Source organism: Pseudozyma hubeiensis, assembly GCF_000403515.1.
Source record: "Pseudozyma hubeiensis SY62 DNA, scaffold: PHS47, whole genome shotgun sequence".
Classification (NCBI taxonomy): domain Eukaryota; kingdom Fungi; phylum Basidiomycota; class Ustilaginomycetes; order Ustilaginales; family Ustilaginaceae; genus Pseudozyma; species Pseudozyma hubeiensis.
Window position 1 is genome coordinate 100,128 of NW_012133829.1, and position 15,790 is coordinate 115,917.

A 15,790-nucleotide genomic window follows, 5' to 3' on the forward strand; every position below is an offset into this window, starting at 1 on the left:
ATCGTCATCGCCTTCACGCCTCGTTCCAAGGCCTTGATTCCGAGGTATAGTGTACATCTATCTTGAGAGCAAATGGCAGGTGTCTTGCACCGTCCGACAAACGGTAAGTCGTTTAGAAGTCGGTAGCTCTTCCACCGTAGGTCCACTCCTTTTCGTACTTCAGGGGGTCGTTTTTGGGGCCACCAATTTCGCCCGTGTTGGGGTTTGCTTCGCCCTCAAATTCTGCTTTGGGTTTGCGTCGGGCGTCTGGGTGCATCTCGCCCTTTTCAGGATCCGAACTTGAAAGGAACGGTGATGCATCTGGTGAAAGACAAGCGGAGTCAAGATGAGTTCGGTCAACGTTAGTGAAAAGGTCAACGGATGCGAGGAGATTGTGTGGCAACTAACTTTGCTTTTGCTTTACCAGCTGTTCAAACTCTTTCTGTTCCTGTGGTGGCAAAGGCGGTGGTCCTGGTCGATTGAACCCGCCCGAAAGTGTGGTGGGTGTGGTGGATAGTGCTCGACGTGATGAGGTGGTTACCGTACGCCTGAGGCTAGGTACTGCGGTGACTTTTGCGAATGACAGCATGTCGGTGCTAGACGAGAATGGTAGGGTATGGTGGTAAGAGGATATGAGAGGAGGATGAGGAGCGTTGCAGGGTTATACCTGACTCAGGGTCTCGGGTGAGAGGTGTGGAGGTGGCAAGCTCATAAAAAGTCCCGACCTGTTAGAGCTGCTTACGTGATCTGCTTTTAGCGGGAAAATTCGCGTCCAGACTCGACTCCTGACGAGCGGCTCGGACAGCTTCGGGCGGACACTCGGCGCAGTTGAGCAGATTCATACCAAACGTCTACACAGAGCAAAGCGCAACGGAGCTACTTATATCGAGACATCAGTCAATTTCGCATGTAAAACCCTAAATACAGATGGAGGTGAAACGGGAAACAACAAGACAAGAGAGCCAGGACCGGATCGCTAATGGAAGCGGGATATATAGATAGAATGGGACAAGTTCATAGCCTGAACCTGTTGTTTTGGCAGACATATGCGCTTAGACCCTGGAGGGGACACGAGCGGCGGTGTTCTGGGCGAGAGCGCCGACAGCGTCGCCCTGGATGTCCTGAGGAGCGAACGAGTCGCGCTCCTGGTACTTGGCCTCCTTGATGTCTTCCTGCGAGGATCGCTCCGACTCCTCGTCGCTCTGGAGCAGGCTGGTGTCGATGGCCTTGGGGTTGAAGGAGAAGGAGCCCTTGGGGATGAAGGTGGCGGCGATGATGATGACGGAGAGGATGGTGAAGTGGACACCACCGACGTACTTGAGGCAGTCGCGCGCGCGGTTGATGGCAGCGACACCCGAGAGACCACGTAGGCGACGGTCGACCCATCGACCGAGGAAGGTCGAGATGAGCGAGTACATGACAATGTAGGTGACGTACAGGAAGGCCATGACAGCACCGAGAGCCGAGACGTCCTTGTCCTTGGCCTCCATCCTGGCGAGAGTCGACTGGATGTAGGCAGCAAGCGAGACGTCACCAGCAGCCCAACCGTACGAGATGGGGATGAAGACGGCAGCGAGCTTCCAAGCCGAGCCAACGTCGCCACGAGTGTAGGGGAAGAAAGGCATGACCCAAACGAGGTTGAGCAGCAAGGCGTCGAGACGCAACCAAGGCATGGGGGTAGGAATGGCCTGGGTGAAGAGCATGACCGAGAGGGCACCGAGGAGCTCACCAAAGTTGGAACCACCGACGATGATCTGCGAGTAGGACGAGACACCGATGACGGCTCGGGCGTAGATGGGAGCGAGACCGTTCTCGAGGTATCGGTGACCGTACAGGGCGAAGGCGTAACCGGGAACGAGCCAGATGAATCGTCGGTCGGTGAAGATGAGGTAGCCTCCGTACCAGAAGGCCTTGCCGAAAGCGCGGACACCGTCGAGCATGGACATGAGGATACCACGCTTCTCGACCTCGACGCGGGCAAGACGAGACTCCTCCTCGTTGCGCTGGCTCTCACCGAGCGAAGAGATCCAGATCCAGACGCAGGCAGCGAGGGTGAACAAGACGGGCGAGAGGAAAGCAGAGTAGTTGTAGCCGAACTTGCCGATCAGCGAGGTCGAGGTGAAAGCACCAGTGGTACCGGCGACCTCGTACATGACGTGGACGAAAGCGTCCATCTTTCGCAGACGGTCGACGTCACCACCGACAATGTCACGGGGAATGACACGGCGGATCAACTCGACGGTGCCGTACGAAATACCAGAGATGACGTAGATGGGGAAGAGACCGTTGGGGCTCCAGCTACCGTACCTGGTCTTGTTGTTGGCGGTCTTGTACTTGAGCACACCGCCAGTGGCAGCGTCAGCGATGAGAGGAACAGTCGAGATGATGCCGAAGGTGAGGACGGCGACGGCGAGCACGGTACGGGTGGGGAAACGCTTGATCAAAGGGGCGACGATGATGGAACCAATGCACTGAGCGGCGTAGTTGGTACCGGTCAAGATGGCGATCTTTTCGAAACGACGAGCACCGAATCGCTCGTTAGCCTGGGTGATGAAGGAGCCGTTGAAGTACTCAAGTGCGAACTTGTAGCACATGATACCCAGAACATAGATGCCGATGTTGCGGCGCTGCTCGGGCGTGAAGGCGCCCCAGAGCTGGAGACCCATCTTGACGAAGAGTCGTGTGTGTGTGGGGGGGAGGACGAGAAGGTGGGACGTACGTTGCCTGGCTGGGAGAGGCAAGGAATTATCGATAGGAACGGGAGTGTTGAGGGTGGTTGGAGGTTGGGGTGAGGGTGGAAGGATATGGTCTTCCTGCCGTGATCTTATAGGATTCAGGACTTGTCGCTGCGTCTTACACCTTGCCACATAGTGCTTCTTCGGCTGCGGTGTGCCTGCATCTACGCCTGACCAGTTCTGTCTTTGGGAAGATACACCGATATGGGAGGCAGGCACCTTCCGTACAGAGCTTACAGGGCAGGTCATCCAAGCGGCGGAGAAACAGACCATTGCCCGCGAAATTTCAAATACGGCGTCAGACAAGGCCACGTTCTATCCTTGCTGCAGCACAAAGCAGAACGGTAGCCACATGAGCGGACGGGTATCGCTTGTGATGCGAAGACTCCTGCAGTATTGCTGCATAGAGCATGGCGCAGTAATTCACGTCAAGACTTCCACAATATGCCAGTCTGCTTGGAGCGGACGAGCGGAGGCGTGGCGGAAGATTTCGAATCAACTGTTCTGCGAAGTTTTTGCACAAGAAGATCAGCTCTGTGCTCCCTGACAGGTGGAACACGGTTCCAGAGCTGATGAGAGGTGCCTCAAGAAGAAACCTACGGACCTGTGCGTTTTGGCGCACGTTGATGGCGACGGCTGGCCGGAGATCGGCGGGTGAATTTCTTGGCGCCAAAAATGGACATGGAAAGGACACGAGCGCCATGGAAAAGCACGAACATCCGCTGCCAGTCTTGACGAATTCTCAGATGGCAAGTCGTCTTCGAGAACGTGCGCACGTCGCATGCGAAAGCGAGATGCCTAATAGAATAGAGCATACGATACGAAGTCTGGAGTGGCGGGGAAAGGAGAGGGCCACATCTGGGTGTGTTTCTGGGTCTGTTGGCATCGAAGCTGTTGGTTTGGTTCGGACTTGTCATATTCAGCTCTTCCTGTTCGTAAAGACGCGGGACCATCCCGTACACCGTATATCTCGGCACCATTGCCCGACTCACCTTTGCGGGTCTGCGGTGCTATCCTACTATCTTCTATCATGAGAAGATATCTGAAAAGGTCGGGCGACTCTGTTGATCGAATCGAGCGCGTTCCAAGCTCCGCCGTTCCGAACGCTCGTGTGATGCAGAGACAAGCGATGTACTGGGGCGCAGCTTCCTTTGTGTACACTTCGACATCCCATGACCTTGATCAGAACTCATGAAGCAAGCCAGCATGATCGGCTATGTTTGAACCGCTCGTCGTCGACATTCACAGATGGTGAACAAGTCGAGCTGGTAAATGCCAAGACAGTGCGTCGTTAGAATTTTTCCCCTCGTCGGCGAACGTGACCGTCTGCCACCTTCGATCGGTACTATGACTGGCTTCAGCTAGGGCAATTACGTTACGGTGATGCCATGGCTTGCCATATCGGCGCAGACATAGGCGGCCGCTGCCGCCTCTGATGACAGAAGCCGTCGGTCAAGCAACCGCTATACACAGGCTCTCGAACCAAACTATGGTTCAGGTCGTCCAGGGTACGTGCGCACGGAAGGGGTACCACCGACCGGGGGACCACAGTTGACAGGTCTTGGCAGAGTGAGCGGGTGAAGAACGTGTACACGTACGACCTCGGCACTCTACGCGGTTGTCGTCGAAGCGGTAGGAACTCTCAAAGGCAAGCTTCGGGAGATGGTCGTACGGCAGTGGAGAGCGCACTTGGTGCTTTCATTTGCGATGGGAGAATGCTGCTGGAAAATGCAGTAGCTTGAGCTGTCAACCAGTGCAGGATCGCAAATTTATCCCGTGGATGGCAGGGTACCCCGTCTCCGTCCTGGGTGCGGTTCAGGCAGGCAATTTCAATTTCATGTCGAGCAAGCTTGTCCTGTACAGTGAAGCGCAAATTAGGCACTCCTAGGTGCTGCAAACATAGACGACGTCTGATTGTGGTCGAAGCGGACGACCAAGATGGTGTCGAGCAAGCATGGGTCGTCTGTCCACGTTGGCTTCTTGGCTTCTTGGCATTGATCGTTCGAGTCGCGTGGGTCGTTGAACAAGGCGGGGCATGAATCTTGCGCGTCGCCAAGATTTTCGCAGTTCTTGGCATTTCCGCAAATCGAAATCGAAAGCGAAACCAAACGGTCTTTGGAAACTGCAGCAGATGGCACTTGACCAACCGTCCTTTCGTCCGAGAGTCCCGCCGCCAGTTTCTCGTCGACGCTAAGTTTCAGTCCTCCTTTGATGATATTCGCGACGTCAAGCAGCCGGGATGTGGGGCTTCGGATACCTAATCAGATCGCTTCGACCTACACTTACCAAGCTAAGAGAGTCCAGACTTTCATTCGGTGTTCGGACTCCATAGTCCGGGGATATTGTGTGGCGACCGAAGCAGCGGAGGTGGGCAAGGCAGAATGTCGACGATGTTGGGAGCTTGGAGTAGCTCGAGGCGCCAAAATTCATGCCAAAAAGGGATGGAAAAAAAGAGAACTGCAGCACCTAGGATTCCCGCGTGGTCCCCCACCGCAGTACTGACTAGGCGGTAAGTTGCTTAACTTCGCAGATCGGACGGGATGCGGTGTTTTCAACTTCCTGTGGCCGCAGATGTTAAATGGAAGAGATGTGCATAATATATACCTCATTGACATTCACCTCATTGATCGTAAACCTTCCCATCTGGCTGAACGCACTTCGCTGTGCCCGATCGTGTTGATGCTGACCGGAAGACAGAGCTGGAGGTACGCTGCAATCGAACTAGTGCCATGATAGGAGATTGAGCGAGCCGATCTGATGGCGTCGCCACACACGAATCGAGGATGTGGTATTGCGTATGGCATTGCATTCATTGGGGTATAGTCGAGTCTCTTCGCAGAAGACGGATGGGCAATGACGGAAGAAGCCAAAAGCGAGGCTCACAACGGCATCGCCCGCAGGCGCTTGACGAGCTTGGCTTGCTCGGTGGCCGCTGTAGCTTGCTCCAAGATCGACTGTGTGCGAGATGACCGGAGACACGACGGAACTAGTCAGCTTCAAGTCTGTCCGATCCAGGAGCCTGAACAGAATCTTCATACCACTTACCACTTGCAGACTGGTGATGTCGACGACAGAGTGCTTGAGCGTGACCGCTACCTCGGCTTTTCTCTTGAGATCGATACTGATGGGCTTGCTCTGCTCGCTCAGCTCCAGAGCATGTGCTTTCTCGGCTGCTCGGCGGTGCTCCTCCTTCTTAGCCTCCAAAGCTCGAATGACGGCGGACCGCTTCTCCATCGCCTCGGCTCTGCGGGCCGGCAGCGCTTTGCGAAACGCGATCACCTCTGTCGTGAGAGTATTTGCCTGATCATTGAGCACCTGCAGCCGTCTCGAGAGGTCCTCGTCGAAAGGCTCGACACCTTTGTCGTGATGAAAGGACATGCATGAAAACTCGATTCACGTCAGCTACCATTGCTGCAAGCAAACACGAATGTGATGAGATCCACTCACCTTTGCTGTGCCGCGCGAACTCGCTTGGAGACATGCCGTTATACAGCAGATTGCGCTCGATCTTGGCCTTGGTGGCTCCCGTCAACTGTACGTTGTCAAGCATAGCGGGAAGAAAGAATCGCTTCGTGTTCTGGTCAGAATACCTCGATGCGTCGTGTGGGCCTCAGTCTGCTACACTTACCCTCGTGAGCATCTTGTCAACGACGGCTCTAAGCGCCTTGTCGCGCTCCAATTCGCTTCCAAACTCCATCTGCGCCACCTTGTGGGCGTGCTGATCAACGACGCGAAGTACATGGTCGAGATCCGCTGGGCGGTCCAGGTTCAAGCGCGGAAAGTGACCCGACATTGTGTGCGCAAGCAGATCCGTGATTGTAGACAGGCTGCGGACGCCAGAATCGGTAGAGCCGACGAGGATTGCTGCGGTGGGGCGAGATCGCTTCAAATGCGTGGGAACTGCGTTGAGATATGCGTGTGACGATGCTTTCGTGATGTCACAGAACTATACGGAGCTGCAGCGAGAGTCGACTGATGGTGGTCGGCTCAACAGTATCGGCACTGCCGAAATGTCGAAATCAACACCAAAACTCGTCTCGACAACAGCGCGTTGCATTTTCGGCTAAGCCGCCGGCAGTTGCTTCTTGCGTGTGTGTTGCGCAACACAAGAAACACGCATCTCAGCCTCAGCTCGCCCTCACGCGTCTCATTTTTCGAAGAATCCTCCACTCTCGCCTCTTCATGAACGCAGCAAGCGAGCTTCTTTTCCGCTAAAACTCAAAAGAATGTCTCAGGCGGATATCCGCTTCAATCTTCCTGATCGACTCGCTTCTTCCGCTTTGACCAGTGTGTCCCCTCGTACCTGCACTCACACGTCCCGCATAATCGAAGTCACGCCGTTTCAAGGCTTCTCCTTCTCAACACCAACCCACCATCTTTGAAGCGAGGCATCGAGCGTCCGAATGCTCCGCTGCCCGACTGCTCTGCCAGCATGACCGACAACACGGCGCCTGCTCCGACGCACAAGCCGCGCCGGCTATTCACGCGACTCGCTCCCGCATTGGTCCATCTCGTCAATGATCGTTTCGACGAGGATCAGTACGATCAGGCCGTCGAGCTACTCGAGCAGCTGCGAGTTGAAGGTGTCAGGCCTCCACAGAGCTTGATCCAGAAGCTGTTGGCACTCAGTCTCTGTTCGCTAGCACCTGGTCAGATCGCCTCCAGCTCCAGATGGACCCTCGACCACCAGCTGCACGATATTGCAGCTCGACTCTCGACCCAGCACAAAGGCAGCAGGGGCGACAGCAATGTGATGAAAGCCGCCTCGGCCACCTCGGACAGACCCTCGGAGTCTGCTGTGCTCAAGGCTTCGTCGTTGCTCGTCAGGTACGCTCATCCCGGCGCCCGCACATGTGCAAAAGACACGAAGGGGAAATCTGCAGCTGAGCGCGAGGCCTCTTTGCTTGCTCGTCACGTACTCGAGTCGCTCCCTTCACAGAGGAAACCGCTGCAATCCTCGAAGTCAGTCTCTCCCGACACATCACGACGAAAGCGCCGCGGTTCTGAGCGACCCGACGACAGCGAACACGACGGATCTTTTGATGCCAGCCCCCTCGAGCAGTGGATTCGCGACCGACTTTATGAGTCATCGGATGTATGGGATCTGCTCAGTGGTCGACGATTCTCACACGTCGCGGAGGGCGAGGAGGCCTCTCTTGGTCGAGTCAGCGAGTTCTGGATGAACAACTCCGAGCGTAAACGGTATCAGAAGCAGTTGCAAGCTCGCGCATCAAGCGACCAACGCCTCGAAGACCGTCTCAAGGACATCCGATGGAAGAAGCTCAATGGTGCGCTCAACAGCGACTCATCAGACTTGGACAGCGACGACGCTACGGACGAGGAGAATCCAAACCTCAAGTTCCCTGTCGGTGCACTCAAACGGTCCGAAGAACCCAGCGGCAAACGCAAGGCCCCGCCTTCCCCGGGACAGCCCGTCAAGCGCCGTCCGCACACAAGCAAGTCGGAAGGCCCGTTCCCAAGGCAGGACGAGCAACATCCGACCATGGTCAAATTGACCGAGGGCGCCTGGCGTACACTCTCTGTTCTCCTATGCCTTTGGGACCTGGCATCACCTCAACCTACAGTCCCAAACATCGAAAGCAGCCCCTTGTCCGATAACGAGCCGCCTCTTTTGTGGCAATTCCCGCACAACCATCAACCGGGACGCAACGGTCGCTTGACTTCGAATATTCCACCCAGCGGCCATGCTACCGCTGAGATCGATAGGGCGTTGGACGTCGCATTCTCGTTCCCGGAAATCTTACCGGCTTACACGTCTGTCTCCTTGGCTGGATCTGCGGTGGCGAGCAACTTGTTCGACAAAGCCAGATCGAGCGAAACGCGCGGCGACGCTCGGCCCTTCTCGTCCGTACATGAAGCGGAGCTGCTGCACAGGCAAGAAGTGGGTGGTCAGAAGCAAGAGGGTCTGACAGCGGCTCGTGCCGACACTGCTGCATGGCTTCTTGTGTCCATGTACGATTTGGCCAAATTCGGCTATATCAGCGCCGCCGCACTGATCGAAGGCATGTCAGAGAGGATGTACGCGCTCCAGGCTAACGAGATGCAACACCTCGTCGTTCCACTACTCATCAAGGAGCCCTACCTGGTCGCTAGTGTGCTTGCTCGCTCTCTGACCGACACGACCCTGACGCGTCCCGATAAGAAGCGAACACCAGACCTCGTTCAATTCTGCTTTGACGGTCAAGGTACCGTGAGCATGGATGCGTCGTTGGCGTATGCGATGCCGCAGGAAAACTCATCAATCGACCTTCTGCGCAAGGCTATTCGACACCGGGACCGCGACGCAAGGGCTGTCCTGCACTTCTTATCGCTGAACAAGCTCGATCTTGACAATGCCGCTGATTCGACTTTGCCGTTGTCACTGCCCACCAGGTCAGAGAGTCGCAAGCAATCTGTAGTACGAAAGCAGAGTCGACGCCACATCAAGATCGAACCCGACCCGCGCAAGAAGGCGAAGATGACACTCAAGCTAGAGAGTTCCGCTGCTGCTGTCGCTGTGGTGACGGATGAGATGAAGAAGGGCGGTTTGGTGGCATTTGCGAGTGTGCGCACATTGCAGATGGAAGCGCGGGCCCGCATCGATCAGATCAAATTCTTCCTCGCACAGGCAATATTCTCGGGGCACGCAGCAAGTCTACGTCAAGATAACAAGCTGGAGGCTGCCAAGTCTACCAGGAATACGACGGCGGAACCTGCTCAGGCCTCGAAGCAACCGGACGTCGAGATTGCCGAAGCCAAGCGTGCATCCCAACATAAAAACCTACAACTGTTTCTGACACGGCTCTACAAGGCGCTCGAGCACGATGTAGGCGATTTCAGGACTTGTCTCGCGGCTATGAAGACACATCTCAGCAAGGACAGCGCAAATCGACGCCGGAAGAACCTGGCTGACCTGATCGAATCTACCAGCATCGACAGGGACGCCTCTGTGGCGCTGCCCTCATTTGACGTGATGGTGGAACGATGCCAAAAATGCGTGGCTGTCACGCAGGACCTGGCTCACACCGCACGAATGCTGCTCGAATCCACCAAGCTGATGTGACCTTGTCGCAGCTGGAGACGAGTGCGTGGGGGATCGTGATCCACGGTGCCTCTTTGGCCGGACGCAGAAAACTCGATCGTGAAGTCAGCAGTTGGAGACGCGAGTGGAGCCGAGGATGAAAGCACGGCAGGTTGCCGCAATTGCCGCACTTGACATCATAATGGCAGCACACCCGGCTCACGCGACCAGTGCCGCAACTTCTCTGCAGCATCATTTCTGGAAGCGATGCAATCACGGTGTGGATAATACAAAGCGGACAAGGAGCATAACAATCAATCTTTGCAAGCGAAAAGGAGGAGAACGAAACAAATACAAATGCTGAACGAGATATGCGACAAGATACAGGGGAGAAATAAGTGGACGGTCTGGTAGCGCTGTGGATTATGTGAACGGAGCAATCGTCACGCGATCGCCTAGTTGATGCGACCGAGCCTCCTTTCGACAGCGCCGACCATCTTGGCCCACGCTCTCAACGCCTGGTATCGCGCTGCAGGAGCCAAGTCACCGAAGGTCTGTCTCCACAGCTGCCTATTGTAAGCTCTATGCCTCGCCGAGTTGGCCTTGAGCCAGGCCGAGTAGAAGGTGGCCAACGAGTCAGAGTCGAGATCCAGCTCGCTGTCCTGCGTCGCTTGATTCACCTCTTGGACGGCCTTCGGAAGCGTTGCAACGGCCTTACTCGAACCCGTCCTCGAACGGAATTCTGAAAGGGCTTGAATGAATCTGGTGTTGTTGTCCTGCCAGAAGCGCTGGTTGAAGTTGTCTGCTCTTGCCATGCGCAACTTGTGAGCAAGTTCGGCTTCCTCGAGCTTGGACAGGAGACGTTCGAAGTAGAGCGAAGGTGTGCGGGCGTTGCGTGATGGTGACCACGAGTCGCCAGAGGTGGTGAACTCTTGCAGCGAGTACGGATGGGACATGGCGAGTGCCTGAGATGATGGGCTGCTGGAGGAGGATGAGGAAACCTCTTCGAATGCTGATCCGTATCGAACTGGGCGAAGGTTGCTGATGGGATCTGGTGGACCGACCATGTCTGCTCCGGGGCGTGATGCGAAGCGTGCAGATCGTCGCGGAGAGCGAGCTGCTGAGGATGAGGATGCTGATGTGGAAAAAGAGCGAGGAGTCGAACGTGTGGATGACACGGCAACGGCTCTTTGCAAAATCGGAGCTGCTCTGGCGAGCGTTAGCGTATTGAACATGTTGATGGAAGGCAGGAGCGATTTCGAGGTGGAAGGGAAGCTTGGGACGATCATGGCCACGCTGAGCTTTAAGAGAGCCGATTTCGACCTCAATTCCAAGATGACGGGCGTAAGGTGGAGTCAGTCTGGAATGGTGTGAGAGGCGTTTCGTGGAGATGGTGATCGTCTGACAAGGATGTAGGAGTGTATGGTGTGGTTTCGGCGATGGTACAAGTCAGAGAGAAGACTCTTTGAGGAGAATCTCAAAGGTCACAGGAAAAATCTAAAAAAAAAAAACAAGACGCCGTTCGCAGCGCCACAGAAACAGAACACGCGACCTGATTCCCGACGGGGAGGGAGAGAGAGAGGGAGGGCTAGACGAGTGTCACTCTGGAATTTCGCTTCAAGCGCAAATGCGGGGTCGGACGCGAGAAAGGCATGTCGGCACTTGACCGCTTGCCTTATTTTCCACTAGCAAAGAATGTTAGGTTGTCTACTGTCAATGATCGGAACCGAAGTTTCGCTCAGAGAGACGTAACGTTCGCGAAGAAAGTCTGATTTCAACCCAAACCAAGCCTGGCGCACTGTTTGGTCCAAGACCATCATCATCCTTACCGTCAAGCATTGCATTCGCACATTCGCACATTCTCACATCTACACACAGGCGTCATCGAAGCGTCTCTCTTGAAGAGTGTAACAGACCCGAGAAGTGACATCAGTGTACGCTGCAGCTTCATCGAGACCGTGACTTTGCATCTTTGATTCAAAACACAGACTGTCGACTCGTGTGGTCTGCTCGCGCTTCTCAGAGTGGTGTCTCTTTCTGTGCCGCCTCTGCATTCAAGTGAAGCGTCAGCCGAGTCGCCTTTCGTTCCGCAGACGAGTCCCCAATCTACATTCCGAGGTGCTGTACCCCCCACGATAGAGCGTTATACATCAAGATGGCGGGCCCACAAAGAGGTTCGCGTGTCGTTTTCGTCGGCAACATCCCATATGACATGTCCGAGGAGCAGCTCACCGACGTGTTTCGCGAGGTGGGCAAAGTCGTCGGCTTCCGTCTGGTAAACGATCGAGATACGGGAAAGTTTAAAGGATACGGCTTCTGCGAGTTCGAAGATCCCGAGACGGCTGCGTCGGCAGTGCGCAATCTCAACGAAGTCGAGGTGGGCGGTCGACCTCTACGAATCTCGTTCGCCGACATCGACCCGCTCATGGAAGGACGTTCGACACAACACGGACAATTCGACCAGGAGGACCTTCGCAGAAGAGCTGCAGCCGCAGGACGTGCGGGTCGACCAGGCACGTTCGGTCACGGTGGAACCACGAGAGGCGGTGGCAATGTAGGAGCAGGCGCAGGGTGGCAGCAGCGCGGTCCTTTCGATAATGGGTTCGGTCAAAGACAGCTCGGTGGAGGCCCTCCCGGTGCACAAGGCTACGCTGGTCCGGGAGGAGCTCAGATGGGTGGCGGTGCGCAAGGCGGATACGGCGCTCCCGGATCCATGGCTCCCGCAGGCGGTCCCTACACGCTTCCGCCCAACCTTCCCGCAGGCGTTCCCCTTCCCGCTGGTGTCGGTTCAACCGACGCCATCACACAGACGCTGGCCACGCTACCGCCGAATCAACTGCTCGACATCATGAGCCAAATGAAGTCGCTCGTAGCCACCTCGCCCGACCAAGCGCGTGCACTGCTCTCCGGACATCCACAGCTCGCCTATGCGCTTTTCCAGGCCATGCTGATGATGAACGTGGTGGACCCTGACATTCTGCAGCGCATCCTCGCTGCCTCCGGTGCTGTCCCTGGCGCCGCCCCAGCACCACCTGCGAGCGTTCCACCTCACATGCAAGCTCAACCAGGCGCTAACAATGGATCGGCAACGCCTCCCCAACACTACGGCAATCCCCCCGGCTCACGATACCCTCCTCAAGCTCGCCCACCTCCCGCACCATATGCGCAACCGGGCTATGGTGGTCAACCAGCCGCTGCTCCAGCCAACGACCCAGCAGCGGCACTTGCAGGTCAGAACTTGCCCGAAGAGCAGAAGGCGCTCCTCATGCAGGTCTTGCAGCTCACTCCCGATCAGATCAACGCGTTGCCTCCCGATCAAAAGGCCAGCATCTTGCAGCTCAAGGCTCAATTCGGCCAAGCTTGACGGATAGACACATCTCGGAACCAAGGCGGCAAACTCCGTCAAGAGGTGACCGACCTTCGGCGCCTGATATCCTCCACCCTGCTGTAACACTAGAAGCAAACCAATGCAGAAGATTGCCATCCGCCCTCCTCTCCTTTCGTCAGCCTACCAAAATCCAGTGCTAGCCGCAAGATGACGTTCTGTTGGGGCCCAAGAGACCGGAACAGCACCTCCGGATAGGGTCTCGACAAGCAACTCGATTGTCTCGGCACGTATCCGGAAAGTAAAGCGGATAGATAAGATGAGATCGTGACATGCAGAGAAGGTCTCTCCCACCGGAGAAGCCGATCTTGATCAGGCGGGTGAAATGCGACTCTGAGACAGCTTCGGTATGTGGCGTTGAGACCACCGTCTTTATTATAAATCACCTGGCTTTGAGATGTTGAACAAAGATTCGGATTGCATTCCGAACGGAAGTCTTCGGCAAGATACTGACCGCTTCCGATCGTTGCTCTTATCGTTACAGCACAATGCGCGACATGTCGGTCGAGCTATGAAGAGTTGATAAGTCTCGTTCACGAGTCGCAATCACGTGTGTATATTTGTTACATTCCAAGATGGTCAGACCAAGGGCAAAAAGAAAATCGAATGCGAGGATCGCATAGCAACGGCGTCGTCAGTGCGCATAAAGATAATTCTCCGGGATCGACAGGTCGCTTGCCGAGCCGACCTCACACCTGATGCGCTTGCACGCTCGTTACCGTTCGCTCGACCTTTGATCGCATCACCCACACGATAGTCAACGTTGAGCGCTTTGTCTGTTGTTAGACCACTTGCTCGCCCTTCAGCGGTCGTCGATGAAGAGGTCAAGCTGTGAGGTAAGTGGGGAGGCTAGCCGAGGAAGTCCAACTTCGGCGGAGTTGAGAGGCGTTTGGAAAAACGGCGGGGAGGTGAAACAAGACGAAGCACAGTCCATCCGCTTCCGATGATCGAGCCGCTGCAGGGAAAGGACCCTGGTTGCAATTTGCAATTCAGCTAGGCATCAGTGACACTGCACTGGAAACGGTATTCGATGTGTCCAGCACGACTCTCTCGAACCCAGATCGACCGACGTCTTTCAGCGGCGACCCGCATGCCTGAACATCAGAGTCTATTGTCCTCCAAGTCCATTGTTCTAACTGGCATGCTCGAGTTCACAAGAGTTGAGCGATGCGGCTTCCAACGCCAATGACGGAATGGTACCGATCATTTCGCACGTTTGCGGTCGGAACTCGATCCGAAGCAACATTGGCAGGTGGCGGCTCATCTTGACAGTAGCCACGTTGAATGCAATGCTGATCTGAGCTGCATTGCTCGCTACGTCGCAGACCGGGACGGCAGGTGTGCTGCATGCGAATCGTTATCGGTAGGGCCGGCTGTTGTTTGTCGCTACACAACGCGCACGCGCACACGGCTGCTCGTCAGCCACTTTACCAGTCAGCAAGGCAGATCCTTCGAACCAAAGTCAGCAACCACCAGATCGGCATGCGGTGACAGTGCATCTATTCATGATGACGACGACGGCAAACCTCGATTTGGCTTACACACAAACTTTGACAAACAAGAACCCCTTCCGACGTCGATCGCTTTCATCTGCAACGAGGCGGGCGCCAGTGCAGCAACACGAAAGGAGGGTCCAGTGAGCACCAACAGCAGCAACGGATTGAAAGTCCGGACATGATTTTTTCCTAAAATAAAAATCTGCAATGTCTGTCTGATGCGGGATCAGCCTCAACGATTTCTCGACGAGGTTTTGTCAGGTTTGTGTGGGTCACGATGCTCAAGTTGCTCGGCAAATCCGGAATGGATTCACACACGACCACTCTGCAACTCCCAGATCAATTTTTCGCTGTCCTCCTTCTCCGCAGTCGGTAATGGCTGATCTCCCAGTGCGTCTAGCTGCAGATCGCGGCTAGAACGCTGCAGCGCATATTCAGCCCTTGGGTGTGAGTCCTGTCACATGTTGGCCCTGACCGTCTCGAACCTCGCCTCGCTTGAGCAATCGTCACGACGATCCTCTCCTGATTATTATGGTTTGCTGTACTGCTGTGGGCCAACGAACGCTCACCAGCTCGCTCGCTCGCTTACTTGCTTGACTGCTCGTCAAGGGGTCTCCTTTTCGTTTCGTCTTCGAAATTCGCTACACCGTATTGCGCTTCCACTCCTTCTCCCTTTGCCGCCTTCAACGCTTCTGCTCGACGCCCATCACGATCCAACTCGATCATCGACATGCCACCATCCTCTATCAAGCTTCGCTCCCTATCCTAGCTCCCATTCGAGCTCGTCAATGTTTTGATCCTCTTCGACACTTGTGCTTTCTTCACCTCGGTCTCGACCCTTCCTTTCATCAGTTGCTCGGATCTTCTCGCTGGCACAACAGCGACACTCAGCGCCCTTCTCCGTGTCCAATACCTTTCGCAGCCACGTTCAAGGACTCCGGTCAAAACGGCTGCTACTATCGAGTTACGAACCAGCATCGTATTTTCGCTCGCCGGCTATCTTCCTGTAGATCCTCTTGCAAGCGTATCCCGTTCGTCATCGCGTCTATTCGCGACTTCGTCGTCGTCGCTCGCTTCGCCACGACGCTCCCCTCCAGACAACTTCCTCTTTGCGTAAAGCTGCCCTTTCCATCCGGATGAGTCTTTCAGCTTCGATCTCTTGCAGCTCTCACCA

The 15,790-nt window shown here is 55.5% G+C and overlaps 7 protein-coding genes and 1 non-coding gene across 8 annotated transcripts; 3 read left to right on the forward strand and 5 right to left on the reverse strand.

Moving 5' to 3' along the window:
* Positions 1-112: 112 nt before the first annotated feature.
* Positions 113-821, reverse strand: PHSY_005030 (potential mitochondrial protein Fmp21; the record flags this gene model as incomplete). The annotated part of the gene is made up of 2 exons (XM_012335641.1): positions 113-300; positions 722-821. 2 exons carry the CDS (start codon positions 819-821, stop codon positions 113-115), a joined length of 288 nt encoding a protein of 95 aa, XP_012191031.1.
* Positions 822-1,031: 210 nt separating this feature from the next.
* On the reverse strand, positions 1,032-2,645 carry PHSY_005031 (hypothetical protein; the record flags this gene model as incomplete). Its single annotated transcript, XM_012335642.1, has 1 exon — positions 1,032-2,645. The coding sequence occupies one exon, from the start codon at positions 2,643-2,645 to the stop codon at positions 1,032-1,034; it is 1,614 nt and encodes a 537-aa protein (XP_012191032.1).
* Positions 2,646-5,168: 2,523 nt separating this feature from the next.
* Positions 5,169-5,283, reverse strand: PHSY_007541. The gene has a single exon (XR_001099840.1). It is a non-coding gene; the product is annotated as a 5S ribosomal RNA (ribosomal RNA).
* A 152-nt stretch (positions 5,284-5,435) lies between these two features.
* On the reverse strand, positions 5,436-6,411 carry PHSY_005032 (kinetochore protein Mis14; the record flags this gene model as incomplete). Its single annotated transcript, XM_012335643.1, has 3 exons — positions 5,436-6,070; positions 6,162-6,246; positions 6,343-6,411. 3 exons carry the CDS (start codon positions 6,409-6,411, stop codon positions 5,436-5,438), a joined length of 789 nt encoding a protein of 262 aa, XP_012191033.1.
* Positions 6,412-7,146: 735 nt separating this feature from the next.
* PHSY_005033 (hypothetical protein) lies at positions 7,147-9,777 on the forward strand (the record flags this gene model as incomplete). Its single annotated transcript, XM_012335644.1, has 1 exon — positions 7,147-9,777. The coding sequence occupies one exon, from the start codon at positions 7,147-7,149 to the stop codon at positions 9,775-9,777; it is 2,631 nt and encodes an 876-aa protein (XP_012191034.1).
* Positions 9,778-10,190: 413 nt separating this feature from the next.
* On the reverse strand, positions 10,191-10,970 carry PHSY_005034 (hypothetical protein; the record flags this gene model as incomplete). Its single annotated transcript, XM_012335645.1, has 1 exon — positions 10,191-10,970. The coding sequence occupies one exon, from the start codon at positions 10,968-10,970 to the stop codon at positions 10,191-10,193; it is 780 nt and encodes a 259-aa protein (XP_012191035.1).
* A 920-nt stretch (positions 10,971-11,890) lies between these two features.
* PHSY_005035 (RNA recognition motif containing protein) lies at positions 11,891-13,099 on the forward strand (the record flags this gene model as incomplete). Its single annotated transcript, XM_012335646.1, has 1 exon — positions 11,891-13,099. The coding sequence occupies one exon, from the start codon at positions 11,891-11,893 to the stop codon at positions 13,097-13,099; it is 1,209 nt and encodes a 402-aa protein (XP_012191036.1).
* Positions 13,100-13,935: 836 nt separating this feature from the next.
* PHSY_005036 (hypothetical protein) lies at positions 13,936-15,756 on the forward strand (the record flags this gene model as incomplete). The annotated part of the gene is made up of 2 exons (XM_012335647.1): positions 13,936-13,956; positions 15,226-15,756. 2 exons carry the CDS (start codon positions 13,936-13,938, stop codon positions 15,754-15,756), a joined length of 552 nt encoding a protein of 183 aa, XP_012191037.1.
* Between the last annotated feature and the right edge of the window lie 34 nt (positions 15,757-15,790).